The sequence below is a fragment of the Mus musculus genome, chromosome 6 (genome assembly GCF_000001635.26).
Source record: "Mus musculus strain C57BL/6J chromosome 6, GRCm38.p6 C57BL/6J".
Classification (NCBI taxonomy): Eukaryota; Metazoa; Chordata; class Mammalia; order Rodentia; family Muridae; genus Mus; species Mus musculus.
The window spans coordinates 87773121-87788852 of record NC_000072.6 but is presented as its reverse complement, the minus strand read 5'-3'; the positions used below and the strand labels follow the sequence as shown (position 1 = coordinate 87788852).

General features: G+C 47.7%; 1 protein-coding gene across 4 annotated transcripts; it reads right to left on the bottom strand.

The window, feature by feature from the left end:
• Positions 1-9066: 9066 nt before the first annotated feature.
• Gp9 (glycoprotein 9 (platelet)) lies at positions 9067-12722 on the bottom strand. Of its 4 annotated transcripts, XM_006506394.4 has the most exons (5): positions 12568-12722; positions 12152-12372; positions 10938-11387; positions 10677-10785; positions 9067-9860 (listed from the first exon to the last, which is right to left on the bottom strand). In XM_006506394.4, exons 4-5 carry the CDS (start codon positions 10719-10721, stop codon positions 9315-9317), a joined length of 591 nt encoding a protein of 196 aa, XP_006506457.1. In that variant the 5' UTR covers positions 10722-10785; positions 10938-11387; positions 12152-12372; positions 12568-12722; the 3' UTR covers positions 9067-9314. The 4 variants fall into 4 exon arrangements, with proteins under 4 accessions (XP_006506457.1, XP_011239712.1, XP_017177171.1 ...); XM_011241410.3 differs by having other exon boundaries at positions 12152-12722; XM_017321682.2 differs by lacking the exons at positions 12152-12372; positions 12568-12722 and having other exon boundaries at positions 10938-12093.
• Between the last annotated feature and the right edge of the window lie 3010 nt (positions 12723-15732).

Sequence of the window (15732 nt, the reverse complement as noted above, 5' to 3'; positions counted from 1 at the left end):
GCATGGTCTATCACCTCTGGGCATAGAACCTGTCTAGTGACCTTACCTTGTGGAGTCTCTAGACTGATTTTCAGGATGGGTGGGTGGGTGCACCTTGCTGTCCAGCCTGGTCTGGAGAAAGGAGCCTAAGACCTTTCCTCTGGTTCTGGGCCCTCTGAGGTAGAAGCAGTCGGAGACTGGGCCACATCTTTGCCAAGGGCAACAGTGACTTTGGGACTCTGTCCTGACCAACAGATGGGGTCATCCTGCCTTTCACTGAAGATGGAAGGCCTTGGGGTTAACATTCTTGCGGAGGAAGACAGGAAGAGGCAGCGCCGTGGTTCTTATTGGGCTCAGATTGCTTGCCTCTCTGTTCCGTAACGTGGCAGATGCTCAGGCGATGAGTATCAGAATCAGCTGCCTGACCCACACGCCCATGAGCCTATAGCTCACCAAGATGACCTGAAGTCATTTCTAGTCACCATGGGGGATTCTTTGCTGATGGAGCTTTTGCCTGTCTTCCAAGGACCAAGAGGCTGAGAGGACCTGCTTGTCTTTCCAAACCCAGCTGTGGGATAGTCTACTTGATAGTGTGGCTTGGCGTAAGTTATTACTTTTCTCAAGGCTCCAGTTTCTACAAATGTAGGATCTGATTGGTCCAGTGGTATCCCTGGAAGCCCTAAGGAAACTTCACCAGGCAGAACATAGGACCCTGGAGGCCAAGAGTCCCTGGCTTTTTAGAAGGGACACATCTCAGCTCCCTGAGTAATACCTGCTTAGGGCAAGAAGTGACATAGCCCACTGTGCCCACTAGATGCCAAATCCAGACTTAGGTCTGCCTGAGGTTGGCCACTTCAATACCTCAGTACCTCCACCACTTCAGTACCTTCCCCCAAGGGTTCAGGTGTAAATCTGTCTGTCCTCAGGATTCTCTGATGCCTCTGGCCGCATCACAGGAATGCTAAGACTGTGGGGGCAAACTTGAGCAATGGCTGGTGCAGTCCTGGACTTAGGAGCAGGGAAACAGGTTGGAGCCCATAGGATGTTTTCTAAGCTCTGAGTTCTCTCCTAAGCATGACTAGAGGGATGAGTTCTGAGCCCAGAGTATGCACCTGCCAACTTCTGAGGGCCACCAAAGCTCCACTCAGAAGCTGTCCTTTGCACACAGTGGCCTTGGCACATTGGGTCCTGCTGGCCTTCTCAGCGTCTGAGAGCACGTTAGACATTTACTAGATCGCACCATCAGGTGCTTTGGAGAAGTGGTTGACACAAGCTGCTGGCTCTGTTACCTCTGACATGGCTGCTGTCTGCAGCCACGTGGCTCTGCCAGCTGCTGAACACCTCACACTCTTGATGTAGAATGGGCTTTTCCAAGTCAGGAGCTCCTGTTCCAAGCCTGAGCTGAATCCCTGTGCCCAAGGCATAACCACTTGTCCTGGCACTGACCTTTCAGATGTTCCCACTAGCTTCAGGCTGGGAGTCCCAGGTCCCATGCTGCCCAGGGGTGTGGCCTCAGGAGGGTCCCGATGTGTAGCAAAGACTCAGCTTAAAGTCATGCTTTGGACTCAGTCACTGGGTGGCCACACAGGCCCCTAATAGCTGTCTTCGGCAGTGACATAGGGCCTGGCAGGGTGCTCTGCCCTGCCTCCACTCCAGATGGATCTGTCTGGTTCCTGCCACACCCTGTCTGGTGCTTGGAGCTCTCTGCACATGATGTCCTTCAGAGACTGCTTTCACACAAGGTTTCCATAGTAGATTCAAAGAAGAATCTCTCTGTCTGTCTCTGTCTCTCTGTCTGTCTCTCTCTCTCTGTAGGCCAGGCTGGCCTCGAACCCACAGAGATCTACCTGTCTCTATCTCCCAGATGCTGTAATTAAAAGCATGTGCCACTATGCCAGGGAGAAGTTGGTTTCTTATGATAATAAGTATGTTTGCTGAATTAGAGGAAGTGCCAGGGTCCTGTTTATCAGGGGGCCGTGAGAGACATGGTTGGTAGAAGAGGGGCCATAGCTGGCTGTGAAGCACAGGAGTGGGAATAGCGTGCGTCAGCCATGCTCGTGTGGCCTCAGGCCTAAGGCTCGCAGTGGCAATCAGCCAGGGACTTGTTCAAAATGTGGACTCTCAGGCTCCACCTCAGATTCTTTTCTAATTTGTCTTCATTTACTTTCTTCAGTTTTATTATTTTTGAAAGATTTATTTATTTTATTTTTGTGTTGTAAGTGTCCATGTTGTGCAGGGAATTGAATCCAGGTCCTCTGCAAGAGCAACAAGGACTTAAAAGTGCTGAATATCCCTTGATGCCCCCTCCCCCAATTTTATTTTTTTATTTGGGTATTTTGTCTGCACGTATGTCCATGCACTGTGCATGTCATGGAGTGTAGGATCTCCTGGGACAACTGAGCCACCATGTGGCTGCTGGAACTTGGGTCCTCTGGAAGAGCAGCCAGTGCGCTCTCTCTCTCTCTCTCTCTCTCTCTCTCTCTCTCTCTCTCTCTCTTGAGACAGGGTTTCTCTGTATAGCCCTGGCTATCCTGGAACTCACTCTGTAGACCAGGCTGACCTCGAACTCAGAAATCCAGCTGCCTCTGCCTCCCAAGTGCTGGGATTAAAGGCGTGTGCCACCACTGCCCAGCTTCCTCTCTCTCTCTCTCTTGTTGAATATATTTTTTCATACAATATATTCTGATTACAGTTCCCCTCCCCTACCTCCTCCATGCCCTCCTCACTTCCCCAGCCACCCAAATCCATACCCTTTCTCTCTCTTATTAGAATACAAATAGGAATTTAAATAAACAACAGTAACAACAATTATAAATAAAATCCAGAATAGGACAAGACAAACAGAAAAAAAGGAAAAAGCGCAAGAAACATACAGATGCTGAGAGATATATAGGAAACCCAGAAAAACAAAACAGGAAACAATAGTATATAAGCAAAAAAAAAAAAATCTGTAAGGTTAAAAAAGAAAGATGTCCAGACAAAGCATTGTGAAACAAAAATCTTCCCAAAATACTTTTGAGTTCATGTTGTATTGGCCATCTACTGCTGGGCCTTGGATGTGCCCTGAAGTGTGCTTTGTATACCCAGTGACACTCTGTTGGAACATAATTCTCCAGGCTGTGCTACACCGAGGCTCACCCATATGGCCGTGGTAACCTGTGGACTGAATTCCATGGGTTATAAAGCCATTTGTCGTTCCTCTCACATGACCCTTGACACCTCCTGATCTTCTGGCTCTTTCGTCCTTCCCACCCCTTCCTTTGCAGTGTTCCTGAGTCCTGGAAGGACTGGTGAGGACATCTCAGCTAGGAATGCTTAGTTTCAGCATTCAGACAGGCTATGAGTCTCCACATTGACTGTTATCCATTGTAAAAGGAAACTTCTCTGACCAATCCATTCACCCCAGGTTCTCCAGTCAGTCAGAATTTTATTTTTTACATTTTTGCGTTATTTATTGTATAGATGTTTCAATCCTAATGTTTTCTCTCCAGTAAGAGGAGGGGCTTAGAAATTATCCGAGTGTCCCTGGAGAGGCGTGCTGTAGAAACGACCTCCATGAAGTATTTCATCCAAACACTGGTATGTGTCACGCATAGAAGCACATGGCTGAATCTTTCACTCAGACATGAATGCTCATCATTAATAAATGAATGTATAAAGCCATGTGGCAGGCATGGTGCAATGAAGCATTCCTTAGGAATAAAACTGAGGGGCTGGAGAGATGGCTCAGCGGTTAAGAGCACTGGCTGCTCTTCCAGAGGTTCTGAGTTCAATTCCCAGCAACCTCATGGTTGTGGCTTACAACCATCTGTAATGGGATCTGATGCCCTCTTCAGGTATGCAGGTTTATGTGCAGATAGAGCACTCATACATAAAATAAATAAATAGATCTTTAAAAAAGAATAAAACCGAAACAACTACAATATATTATAAAATTATATATTATATTATATTATAAAACATAATAACTGAGCAGAATGCGGTGGCACTCATCTCTAACTCCATCACTGAAGGAGCCAGGAAGATGAGAATTTCAAAGCCTGCATGAAATACATAGTAAGTTTGAGGCCAGTGTTGGCAACTGGAGACCTAGTCTCAAAGAATAAAAACAATAGCCAAATACATGTGAACCATAAAGACACATTTCCACTTATACTACCAAGGAAAATATTGAAATGTTATAAATCATAATTATATGCATTTTTGGGAGAGAGCTTGGCAGGGGATTCAGCCTGGATTAGTAATAAATAGTGTTTGGGGTGTGGAGTGGAGTAGTATTTTCTCTACTTTCTGACCTATTGATTATGATAATAAGTACATATAAGTCAGAAAGCATATAGAGCTATTCCTTTTTAGAAAGAAAAGAAATTAGGAATAAAGGTGCTTATGGTCTCAGCAACACAGTTCAGAAAGAATACCAGAAGAAACCCCACAGCACTGTGCCCAAGGACTCTCCTGTCACTTGGTACTAGTTTATTTTTGGAGGAAATGTATTCTTTGTAGACTTGGAAAAGAAAAGGTTTAGAAATCTGTTAACCACGTTGTCTTTGGCTAAAGGAGTGTCATTGTTTGTGCATCTCCATTCTACAGTCAGATCGTTCTAACGATAGAGGCTCGAAATGCTGGCATCTGGTTAGGGCCCCGTGCTGTGTTCTGACACGGTGGAGGGTGCTACGTGATAAGAGAGGCGTTGAGGAGATCTCATCTCAGAGGTGATGCTTAATGCTGTCATGAAGACAAATCAGAGGGACAAATATTATCTTCAAAGCAGGAACTTATAGAGATACATTATTTTTTTCCTTTTTAAAAATTAGATATTTTCTTTATTTATATTTCAAATGTTATCCCCTTTCCTAGTTTCCCCTCTGAAAATCCCCTATCCCCTCCCTATCCCCCCCCCCCTTGCTCACCAACCCACCCACTCCCATTCCTGGTCCTGGCATTCCCCTATACTGGGGCATAGAACCTTCACAGGACCAAGGGCCTCTCCTCCCATTGATGAGCGACTAGGCTATCCTCTGCTACATATATAGCTAGAGCCACAAGTTCCACCATGTGTTTTCTTTGATTGGTGATTTAGTTCCAAGGAGCTCTGGGGGTACTGGTTAATTCATATTGATGTTTCTCCTATGGGGCTTCAGTCCCCTTCAGCTCCCTGGGTACTTTCTCTGGCTCCTTCATTGGGGACCTTGTTCTCCATCCAATGGATGACTGTGAGCATCCACTTCTGTATTTGCCAGGCACTGGCAGAGCCTCGCAGGAAGCAGCTATATCAGGCTCCTGTCAGCAGGCTCTTGTTGGCATCTGCCTAGTGACTGGGTTTGGTGATCGTTTATGGGGTGGATCCCCAAGTGGAGCAGTTTTTGAATGGTCGTTCCTTCAGGCTCTGCTCTGAATTTTGTCTCTGCAACTCTTTCCATGGGTATTTTGTTCCCCATTCTAAGGAGGAATGAAGTATCCACACTTTGGTCTTCCTTCTTCTTGAGTTTCATGTGTTTTGCAAATTGTGTCTTGGCTATTCTAAGTTTCTGGGCTAATATCTGTTTATCAGTGAGTGCATATCATGTGTGTTCTTTTGTGATTGGGTTACCTCACTTAGGATGATATCCTCCAGATCCATCCATTTGCCTAAGAATTTCATAAATTCATTGTTTTTAATAGCTGCGTAGTACTCCATTGTGTAAATGTATCATTTGTGCTGTAAGATCAAGAATCGACAAATGGGACCTCATAAAATTGCAAAGCTTCTGTAAGGCAAAAGACACTGTCAATAAGACAAAAAGGCCACCAACAGATTGGGAAAAGATCTTTACCAAAATTCTAAATCCAATAGGGGACTAATATCTAATATATACAAAGAACTCAAGAAGCTGGACTCTAGAAAATCAAATAACCCTATTAAAAATGGGGTACAGAGCTAAACAAAGAATTCTCAACTGAGGAAACTTGAAGGGCTCAGAAACACGGAAAGAAAAATGTTCAACATCCTTAGTCATCAGGGAAACGCAAATCAAAACAACCCTGAGATTCCACCTCACACCAGTCAGAATGGCTAAGATCAAAAATTCAGGTGACAGCAGATGCTGGTGAGGATGTGGAGAAAGAGGAATACTCCTCCATTGCTGGTGGGATTGCAAGCTGGTACAACCACTCTGGAAATCAGTTTGGTGGTTCCTTAGAAAATTGGACATAGTACTACCTGGATATATACCCGGAAGATGGTCCAACTAGTAATAAAGACACATGCTCCACTGTGTTCATAGCAGCTCTATTTATAATAGCCAGAATCTGGAAAGAACCCAGATGCCCCTCAACAGAAGAATGGATACAGAGATACATTATTTTTTTAAACAATTTTTCATGGTGCTAAAGTTTGAATCCAATGCCTTATACATTCTCGGTGTCTTAGGAATTCTATATCTGTTGTGGAGAGAAACCAAGGCCACAGCAACTCTTATAAAGGACAACATTTAATTTTGACTGGCTTACAGTTTTAGAAGTTTAATCCATTCTTGTCATGGTGGGAAGCATGACACCACACAGGCAGACGTGGTGCTGGAGAAGGAGCTGAGAGTTCTACATCAGGATGGGCAGACAGCAGGAAAAGACAGTGAGCCACTAGGCCTGGCTTGAACTTTCTTCCTCTTCTTCTTCTTCCTCTTCTTGATTTATTTATTATATGTAAGTACACTGTAGCTGTCCTCAGATACTCCAGAAGAGGGCATCAGATTTCATTACGGATGGTTGTGAGCCACCATGTGGTTGCTGGGATTTGAACTCGGGACCTTTGGAAGAGCAGTCGGTGCTCTTAACCACTGAGCCATCTCGCCAGCCCCATGGCTTGAACTTCTAAAACCCCAAAACGTAGTGACACATTTCCTCCAACAAGGCCACACCTCCTAATAATGTCACTCCCTATAAGCCTATGGGGGCTCTTTTCTTTCAAACTACCTCACTAGGTAAGTCTTTCTACTATTGATCTGCATTCTCAGCGCCCCCCCCCCCGCTGTTTTTATTTAAAAATTATTTCTAAGGGCTGGAGAGATGGCTCAGTGGTTAAGAGCATTGACTCCTCTTCCAGAGGTCCTGAGTTCAATTCCCAGCAACCACATGGTGGCTCACAACCATCTGTAATGGGATCAGATGCCCTCTTCTGGTGTGTCTGAAGACAGCTACAGTGTACTCATAATAAATGAAATAAATAAATAAATATAAATATAATAATAATAATAATAATCATTATTATTATTATTATTTGTGTGTGTGTGTGTGTGTGTGTATGTGTGTGGTTTTTTGAGACAGGGTTTCTCTGTGTAGCCCTGGCTGTCCTGGAACTCACTCTGTAGACCAGGGTGGCCTTGAACTCAGAAATCCACCTGCCTCTGCCTCCCAAGTGCTGGGATTAAAGGTGTGCGCCACCACCGCCCGGCATATTTTTAAAATGTTAAAAAGTATTTTATATGTATGGGTATTTGGGCTACATGTATGTCTATGCACACGTATGTGTGCCTAGTGCCTTCTGAGGCCAGAAGATGTCAGATCCCCTCAACTAGAGTTATAGATGGTGGTGAGCTGACACAGGGTAACTGGGAATTGAACCTGGCTCCTCTGGAAGAGCCCGAGGTGGGTACTGCTCCTTTCTTGGTTGGGAAAGCAGAGGCGGTGTGTGAGATCCAGTAGCTCCTGCTCAGGCACACCCACAGTGCTTACATTCCTCTCACCAGACTCCTCTTCCTGAATGTTCCAACCTTCTCTAGAGTGCCACACGCTGGGGCCCAAGCCTCCCACTTACCAGCCTTTTGGAGACTTTCAAGATCCAAACTGTACCACCTGGTAGGTGGTGAAATTCCAGACTTGTCTCCGGGATCCTTGGGGAATCAAACCCCGACTTCTACCTCACGAAGCTAAGGGCAGCTGGCAGGCTCTCAGTGGATAGAGCCAGCTTGGCTAGTAGGGTGAAGGCCTATATGTGCACACGAGAGTGCCAGGGGGAGGGGTAGAATTTGGGGGCTGGAGGATTGTCGTCCCCCACTCAGCCCCCCAGTGATGGGGCCAGGGACTAAAAGTTCCTGGGATCTGCATGTGCTCAGAAGACTTTCACTGAGATAGAGTCTCACTATGTAGCCCTGACAGCCCGGTACTCACAGGGAACAAACCTGCCTCAGCCTCTTGAATGGGTATTGGAACACACACCCCGTCTCTGCTTCCCTGACCAAGAAGGGAACAGTACCCAGGTTCAGTTCTCACCTCCTTGCTGACAAGATACCTGAGAATGTGTGAGGAGTTTCACACAGGCCTTAGGCCCAGGAGTAGCTGCCAGAGTTCATTGTTGTTACATGTGCCCATGGAACGGCTGATTTCTAACGCAGGGTCCTGTTGTATACTTGCCCCGCTTGGGCTTTCTGGTGGAACCTAACTCACATGCCCACCGCGACTGGCATGGTTCTTAGCTCATAGATAAGTATGGAACTTCTACAAGTTCTGAGAGAGAGAGGGAGAGGGAAGGAGGAGAGAGAGAGAGAGAGAGAGAGAGAGAGAGAGAGAGAGAGAGAGAGAGATCATCCCTAGGATACAAGTCTGATAATTACTGCAGGATGGGACCAAGGCTTTGGAGCCCTGTTTTGGACCAAGACTGGTGCCAGCATTTTGGGAAGAATTGTTTTCTCTTTTGCACAAAGAAACAGGTAGAGAGGAAGAAGAGGAAAGAGATCAGGGGAGAAGCAGGGAGCCCCCCCCCCCCACTCCATGCCTCCCATGCTGCAAAGAAGCTCAGACACCAATTGGGGAAAAGCGCCATGAAGATGCCCCTCACCCCCTGATCTCTAGTTCACTCTGCCCCACTCACTGCTCTGCCCAGTGAACTTGTGCGGAGCCTGGATGGGAGCTGAAGGCCCGTGTGGGGAGGCTGCCAGCAGAGGCCTGAGAGCTGGTCCCAGGGCCTGGCTCAGGATGTCCAGAGATTACAGGATTTGTATGACTGAGTGGGAAGCCTCCAGGAGAGAGTAGCCTCAGTGCTGGGTTAAGTCAGAATGAACCCAGGTTTCTAGAAGAAGCCAGACTTAAGAAAATATCTATTTTGAGGTCATATAAAGGCTGTGTAGAGGGTTTATTGTCTTTTAAAATTACATTTATTTATTTGTGTGTGTGCACGGCAAGGCTGTGGAGGTGAGATTTAGGTCTCTCCTGGGGATAAAACCCAGGTCTTTAGACTGGACAGCAAGTGTCTTTGCCCATGAGGCGGCCTCAGCCTGCCCCCTGTGGGCTTTTGATGGCATGGGCTGACTGGGGCTGATGCTTCTGGGGACCTGGGCTCTCCCTGGTTTTATGGGCTAGGCTCAGTTCCTGGACTCTGTAAATGTGTTCAATAGACCAGCCAGCAGAATCAGGCCCAGCACAGCCACAGCCACTAGTGACACATCCCACCACACCCCTGGATAGGCCCAGGATGGTGGCAGCTTCCAGCCACAGCTGCCCAGCTCATAACCTGTCAGCTGGCCCAGCGGGCGCCTGGTGGCCAAGTCAGGGCTGGCACAGTACACATGCATTAGGGCCTCGGGCATGTGGTCCTCCAGCCAGAGGCGCAGGTAGGTGAGGCTGCAGTCACAGTGCCAGGGGTTGTGTGTCACATCCAGGTCCCACAGCTGAGGCAAGTGGTCGAAGGCACCTGGTGGCACTGAACGCAGGCTATTGTTGGCCAGCAGGAGCTGGCGAGTGTGCGCTGGTATCACGGGCAGGGCTGTGAGGCCTTGCCCCTCACAGTTCACCTTTAACCCCATGGTTTCCAAGGACTGGCAGGTACAGGGCCTGGGGCAAGCCTGAGTATCTGTGGTCGCAGGCCAGAGCAGAAACAGGAGGCCCCAGGTAGTCATCCAGGAGGCAGGCTGTGGGCAGAGCAATGAGATTAACGCTTGTCAGCCTGTGCCAGGATACCTATGCTGGACAGGGTCTACACTTTTTCTCCAGGCCTCAGCAGCGTGTTGGGTACAGCCCAGGAAGAGTGGTAGAGAGGAGCAGGGCCTTCTTGGTCTCTGGCAGAGATCCAAGCCTCTGCTCAGATAGGGAAACAGGGGACTGCTAAGGGACTCCAGTCTTCGTCCCTGGCCACAGAGAACAGGAAATGTCTTTCTGGGCTGTACCCAGTCCTTTGCCTGGGCTGGGAGTCAGGCCAGGGAATGCGTTCAGCACCGTGTCCACTCTCCCATGATGCCTGATTCAAAAAAACCTTTAGGGCTCGCAGGGCAGCAGCACTGATGGGGAACTCATAGACCTGTCTTGAAAGCCACTTGTCTAGGCTAAGGCCCAGAACTGGGAATGGGAAGCTTAGAGAGGGAAAATACTTGCCTAGGCTCACCCAGAAGTCCATGGCAAAGTCCAGAGTCAGGAAAGTGTCTCATGGCCATGTGGGTCTGCCTGGCTTGCAGCCCTTTCTCCTGGCTTAGGGCTAAGGGCCGTTTCCTTTGTCTGCTCTCCTACCAGGACCCACCTCAGAGCAGGCTTCTGGGGGTGTTCACTGAATGACTTCTGAATCTTCATTCAGCCAAGTTGCTGGTTAACAACTTAGAGCAAATGATCCCCCACTTTCTGTCTTTTAGCAGAGATCGTCCAGGGAGAGACAGACGTGTCCCCTCTCTTTCTGCCAGCTCAGCTGGAGTGGACACCAGGCAGGAGGTCATGCTGAAAATAAGGAGACTGCTTACCTGTGAGGCCTTGGCTGGGGCACACCTTTTGTGGGCTGGTACCATCCTGTTCAAGGCTGCGGTGGTGGTGGTGTGTGTGAGCTGTGTGAGCTGGCAGTGTGGCTGCTGCCTGACAGGAGGAAGGAAATGGTGAAAATAGCCTGGCTTATCCCCTAAAGACAGCCCCGAGGGCCTGTCAGGGCCAGGAGGCACCCAGAGTCCTAGGGCCTTGGACATAGAACTGTAGACCAACCCCACCTTAAGGGAGGGGTACCTCTGTACCTCAAGCAGCCTGTGGTCTTGTGTGATGGGTCTGTGGGCCAATCAAGGTGTCCCTTGCCTGGTGCTAGTAGTTGGGGAGGACTTCCCGGAGGAGGAGGAGGAGGAGAGTGATGGCTGGCTGTGAGTTTTCCTTTGTAGATTCAGGCGATGGTCCTGATGCTTTTACCTCCCCAGGTGTGGTGTGAATGTCTATTTATAGTCCTCCCTCTCTCTAAAGATGCTGAGGGAGGCTCCTTTCTCTCCATGGTGCCTTTTGCACCTGTTGGGCCCCTCTCTTTCCTGTTTCTCACGGAGTTGCAGGTTTGCAGGGCTGAGCCTCTCGGAGACAGGAGACTAATTTATCTCATGTTACTTTTATAGCCTCTTCCACTTGAGCATGATGTCTGTTTTCACTCCCATTTCAGTTTAATGAATGGTTTTGGTATTACAAGCTATTAATCAAAATCGGACCTAATGGTGAAATAGAATCATTATGCAATTAAAATTCAAATCTGCATTTTTTTAAACAAATCATAAAACCCCCACAGTTGTGAATATTAACCAAATCAATGGATTTTTAGCAGATGACAGAGTTCATGGGCACAGAACGGGGGCCACTGGTGAAGCCTGGGCTGAAGTAACATGTCCAGGAGCTGGGGCTCCTGGGACTGTGGGAGGAAAGATGGACCACTGGGGAGAGTGAGAGACCCCTGATCAACCCTGTGGTCACGGCTGGTGTTGGCCAAGATCAACAGACACAATAAAAGTATCCTGGCTCCTTGATCTGGAGAGATTCAGGCGGGTGTAGAGTTGGAGAGGGAAACTGAGGCAGGGAGCAGCAGTGCCACCATCTAAGGCACAGGGACAGAGGCTGATATTGTGTCAGTAGGACAGAGGCCACCAACATGGTCTGCTGCTGGATCCCTGTGCACTCTTCATGGAGAAGTCATATGGGCCCAGGTCAGGGCAGAGGTGGACAGCACCTCCTCCTTCTCTTACACAGTCCTCTCCCACTTTCGCAGGCCAGCTGCTGCCCTCCCCTGTAGACAGACAGGCCTTTGGACCAGGCTGGTGGCAGGACCTATTGAAGCCCCATGCTCTCTTTGCAGCATCTGTCCACTTCTGCTCTCAGAATAGGGGCTGCATATATACAGAACTCTCACTGGGTGAGCTCTGGTTCCCCAGGGCTGGCTGGGTCCCCTCTGGCCCCTGAGTCCTACCTGCCTGGAACCTACCTTCATACTCTTGTGAGGACTCTGCCCCTGATTGGCCTCAGCCTCTGTGAGTGTTTCTTCCCTTTATGGTAGAGCCTTGGGCATCAGGAATCTTCACGGATCTGCCCATCTTCAGGGTAGCTGGTTTTTCCTCAAGGTGGGGCCAGAGTCCCTGGGTGAATGGGGGTCTACAGCGCCCAGGCTGTGCTCCTGACCAGGCCTGTTCAGGTTCCTAAGACTTCCTTATTTTTAGCAATAACAGTTGCAGCAGCAACAGCAACGGCAGCAGCAAAAACAACAAAAAAAAATACTCCACAAATTATTTTTCTTACAGGAAAATGTTCAAAAGAATAGGAAGAAGAAAATTAAAAAAATGTCTCCAACCCCAACATAAAGTAAGAATGCCTGTGGGGGCTGGTGTTAAGCGTACAACTCACCATAGAACTCTTGCCTAATGTGCAAGGGCCTGGGTTTGGGGTCCCAGAGCCATATGGACAGCCATAGATAAGTATTTTTTTTCTTGGCAAAATAGGTCATCCAGAGCCCATTCTCTCCTGGACTCTCCAGTTTCCACTGTGACTAAAGCCACATCCACAGCACCTGTCTTGGAGGCTCAGCACTGCTGTGTGGGCGTGGCATCCTTAAGGACTCCTCTTATCTGGTTTGCACAGGGCCTTTGTGGTGCTGAGATGATCGGAGGGTTCCTTGTCCCTGGGGCTCTGAAACTGTGGCTGAGCAGTTAGAGTTACAAACAAGGACTGTTCAACGCTGTTAGAACTGTGGTTTAGCCATCACAAGATGCAAGAGTAAATATTCTTTTAATGTTATTTACAAATAATAAAAACTGCCAAGAGCTGTTAGACAGGTCCTTGTTCCCCACCCCACCCTGCCCCCCTTGGAGTCAGGGTTTCTCTGTGCAGCCCTGGCTGCCTGGATCTTACTCTGTAGATCAAGCTGGCCTTGAATTTAGAGATCTGCCTCTGCCTCTGCCTCTGCCTCTGCCTCTGCCTCTGCCTCTGCCTCTGCCTCTGCCTCTGCCTCTGCCTCTGCCTCTGCCTCTGCCTCTGCCTCTGCCTCTGCCTCTGCCTCTGCCTCTGCCTCTGCCTCTGCCTCTGCCTCTGCCTCTGCCTCTGCCTCTGCCTCTGCCTCTGCCTCTGCCTCTGCCTCTGCCTCTGCCTCTGCCTCTGCCTCTGCCTCTGCCTCTGCCTCTGCCTCTGCCTCTGCCTCTGCCTCTGCCTCTGCCTCTGCCTCTGCCTCTGCCTCTGCCTCTGCCTCTGCCTCTGCCTCTGCCTCTGCCTCTGCCTCTGCCTCTGCCTCTGCCTCTGCCTCTGCCTCTGCCTCTGCCTCTGCCTCTGCCTCTGCCTCTGCCTCTGCCTCTGCCTCTGCCTCTGCCTCTGCCTCTGCCTCTGCCTCTGCCTCTGCCTCTGCCTCTGCCTCTGCCTCTGCCTCTGCCTCTGCCTCTGCCTCTGCCTCTGCCTCTGCCTCTGCCTCTGCCTCTGCCTGCACCGTCAGTCCAGTGGCTCAGCCCTTCCCTTGTGGTTGGCTTGGGCTGTTCTCACAGCAGTCCCGCTAAGCTGGACACTGACAGAATGCATGGCTGCCTTGAAGAAGCTGCACCTGACCACAGCTGCTTCCTGCCAACACAACTCCGGCTTTCTCCAGTTCCCGAGAACTCTCGCAGCCGTTTATCCAGCTCAGACGGAGAACTGGCGTCAAACTCCCTATGTGGTTGAGGAACATCTCAAACCCCTGGTCCTCCTGCCTCTACTTACCAAGTGCTGGGATTCCAGGCGTGTGCCACTATGTCCCACTCAAAGAGATAATTCTTATTTTTGTTCTCACCCCCTCCTCTTCTTCCTCCTCAGGATCACTTTGGTCATTCTGGTTCTTTTGTAGTTCTGTACATTAAAAAATATTTTTAAAAAAATTTTATTTCATTTTTATGGAGTGTTTTGCCTGCATGTATAGCTGTACCACATGTGTGCCTGGTACATGCAGTGGTCAGAGGAGACACTGAATCATCTGGAACTCGAGTTATAATGGTTGTGAACCCATGTGGGTTCTGGGAACTGAGCCCAAATCCTCTGCAAGAGCAAAAAGTGCTCTTAACTAACCAGCCATCTCTCCAGCTCCTGGTAGGAATTTTAATATTTTTTTTCTATTGCCATGGAGAAAGTCATTGATCTTTAGATAGGAATTATATCAGTTTTATATGTCACTTTGGGCAGTATGGCCCTTTAGCCTCATGGATTCTTTGGATCTATGTATTCAGTGCCCACATAGTTCAGAAGAGGGCATCAGATCCATGGAACTGGAGTTACAGAGGGTTGGGAGCTACCACGTGAGTTTGGGGAGTCTGGAAGAGCAGCCAATGCCCTTTAGCATCATGGATTCTTTGGATCTATGAACATGGGTTTTCTTTCTAGTTTTGTGTCATCTGATTTTCCTCTTTATTTTCTTTTTACATTTATTCTCTGTGTGTGTGTATGTGTGTGTATATATTTATGTGTGTGTGTCTGTATGTGTGTATGTTTTTGCGTGTGTGTTTGTGTGTATATGTGTATTTTTTGTGTGTATGTGTGTATATGTATGTATGTGTATATGTATGTGTGTATGTGTTTATATGTGTATGTGCTTATGTATATGTGTTTATGTATATGTGTGTATATGTATGTGTGTATGTATGTGTGTATATGTATGTGTGTATGTATGTATGTGTTTATGTATATGTGTGTATTGTGTGTATATGTATGTGTGTATGTACATGTATGTATGTATGTATGTATATGTGTATGTGTGCATGTATATGTGTGTATATGTATGTCTGTGCAAGCACATAGCCTGTATGAGTGCTGGGAAAGGCAGAGAACTACTCGCAGGAGCCAGTTCTCTCCTTCCACTGTGTAGACTCTAGTCTTGGAGCACAGGTCATTAGGTTTGGTGGCAATCACTGTTACCTGCCAGCTTGTCAGCTCTTTTATTGAAAACTGCATTGAAAGCCAGGCAGTGGTGACACACATCTTTAATCTCAGCACTCAGGGCGGGGGCAGAGGCAGGAGAATAGCTGTGCACTAAACACTAAATGCTCCTCTTTACAATAAATAAACACAGTATCTGTCACACAAAAAGGAAACATACTTTAGAAAGCCATTATTTCTCTACTTGGCACAGCTTTACATTTTTATGTTGTCACAAAAAAGAGGAATATATTTTATATTTTTTTAAAATTTATTTTCAGATTTGCTTATTTTATTTTCTGTATATAAGTGTTTTGCCTGCGTGTATGTTTGTGTGCCACATGCATTCAGTGCTCACATAGTTCAGAAGAGGGCATCAGATCCATGGAATTGGAGTTACAGAGGGTTGGGAGCCATCACGTGAGTTTGGGGAGTCTGGAAGAGCAGCCAATGGTCTTAACTTCTTTTGCCAGGGTCTTTTTAAATTCTGAATATTCAGCAATTTCATCATGCATATGGACTGTTGCCTTTTTAATGCAGAGTAATTCTTTATTATAGCAATATATACAATTAAGTGTAACTAAATATTTATAAGCAAACTATATAAGATGATAGATGGCATTATTTTAGGCTCAAGAGAATACT

Excerpts from the sequence above, each read along its gene's own strand:
- Gp9 (XM_011241410.3), bottom strand. The coding sequence starts at position 10,721 with ATGGTACCAGCCCACAAAAGGTGTGCCCCAGCCAAGGCCTCACAG. Across the intron at positions 9,861-10,676 it reads CCCCAGCCAAGGCCTCACAG|CCTGCCTCCTGGATGACTAC; the intron begins GTAAGCAGTCTC and ends CTCTGCCCACAG.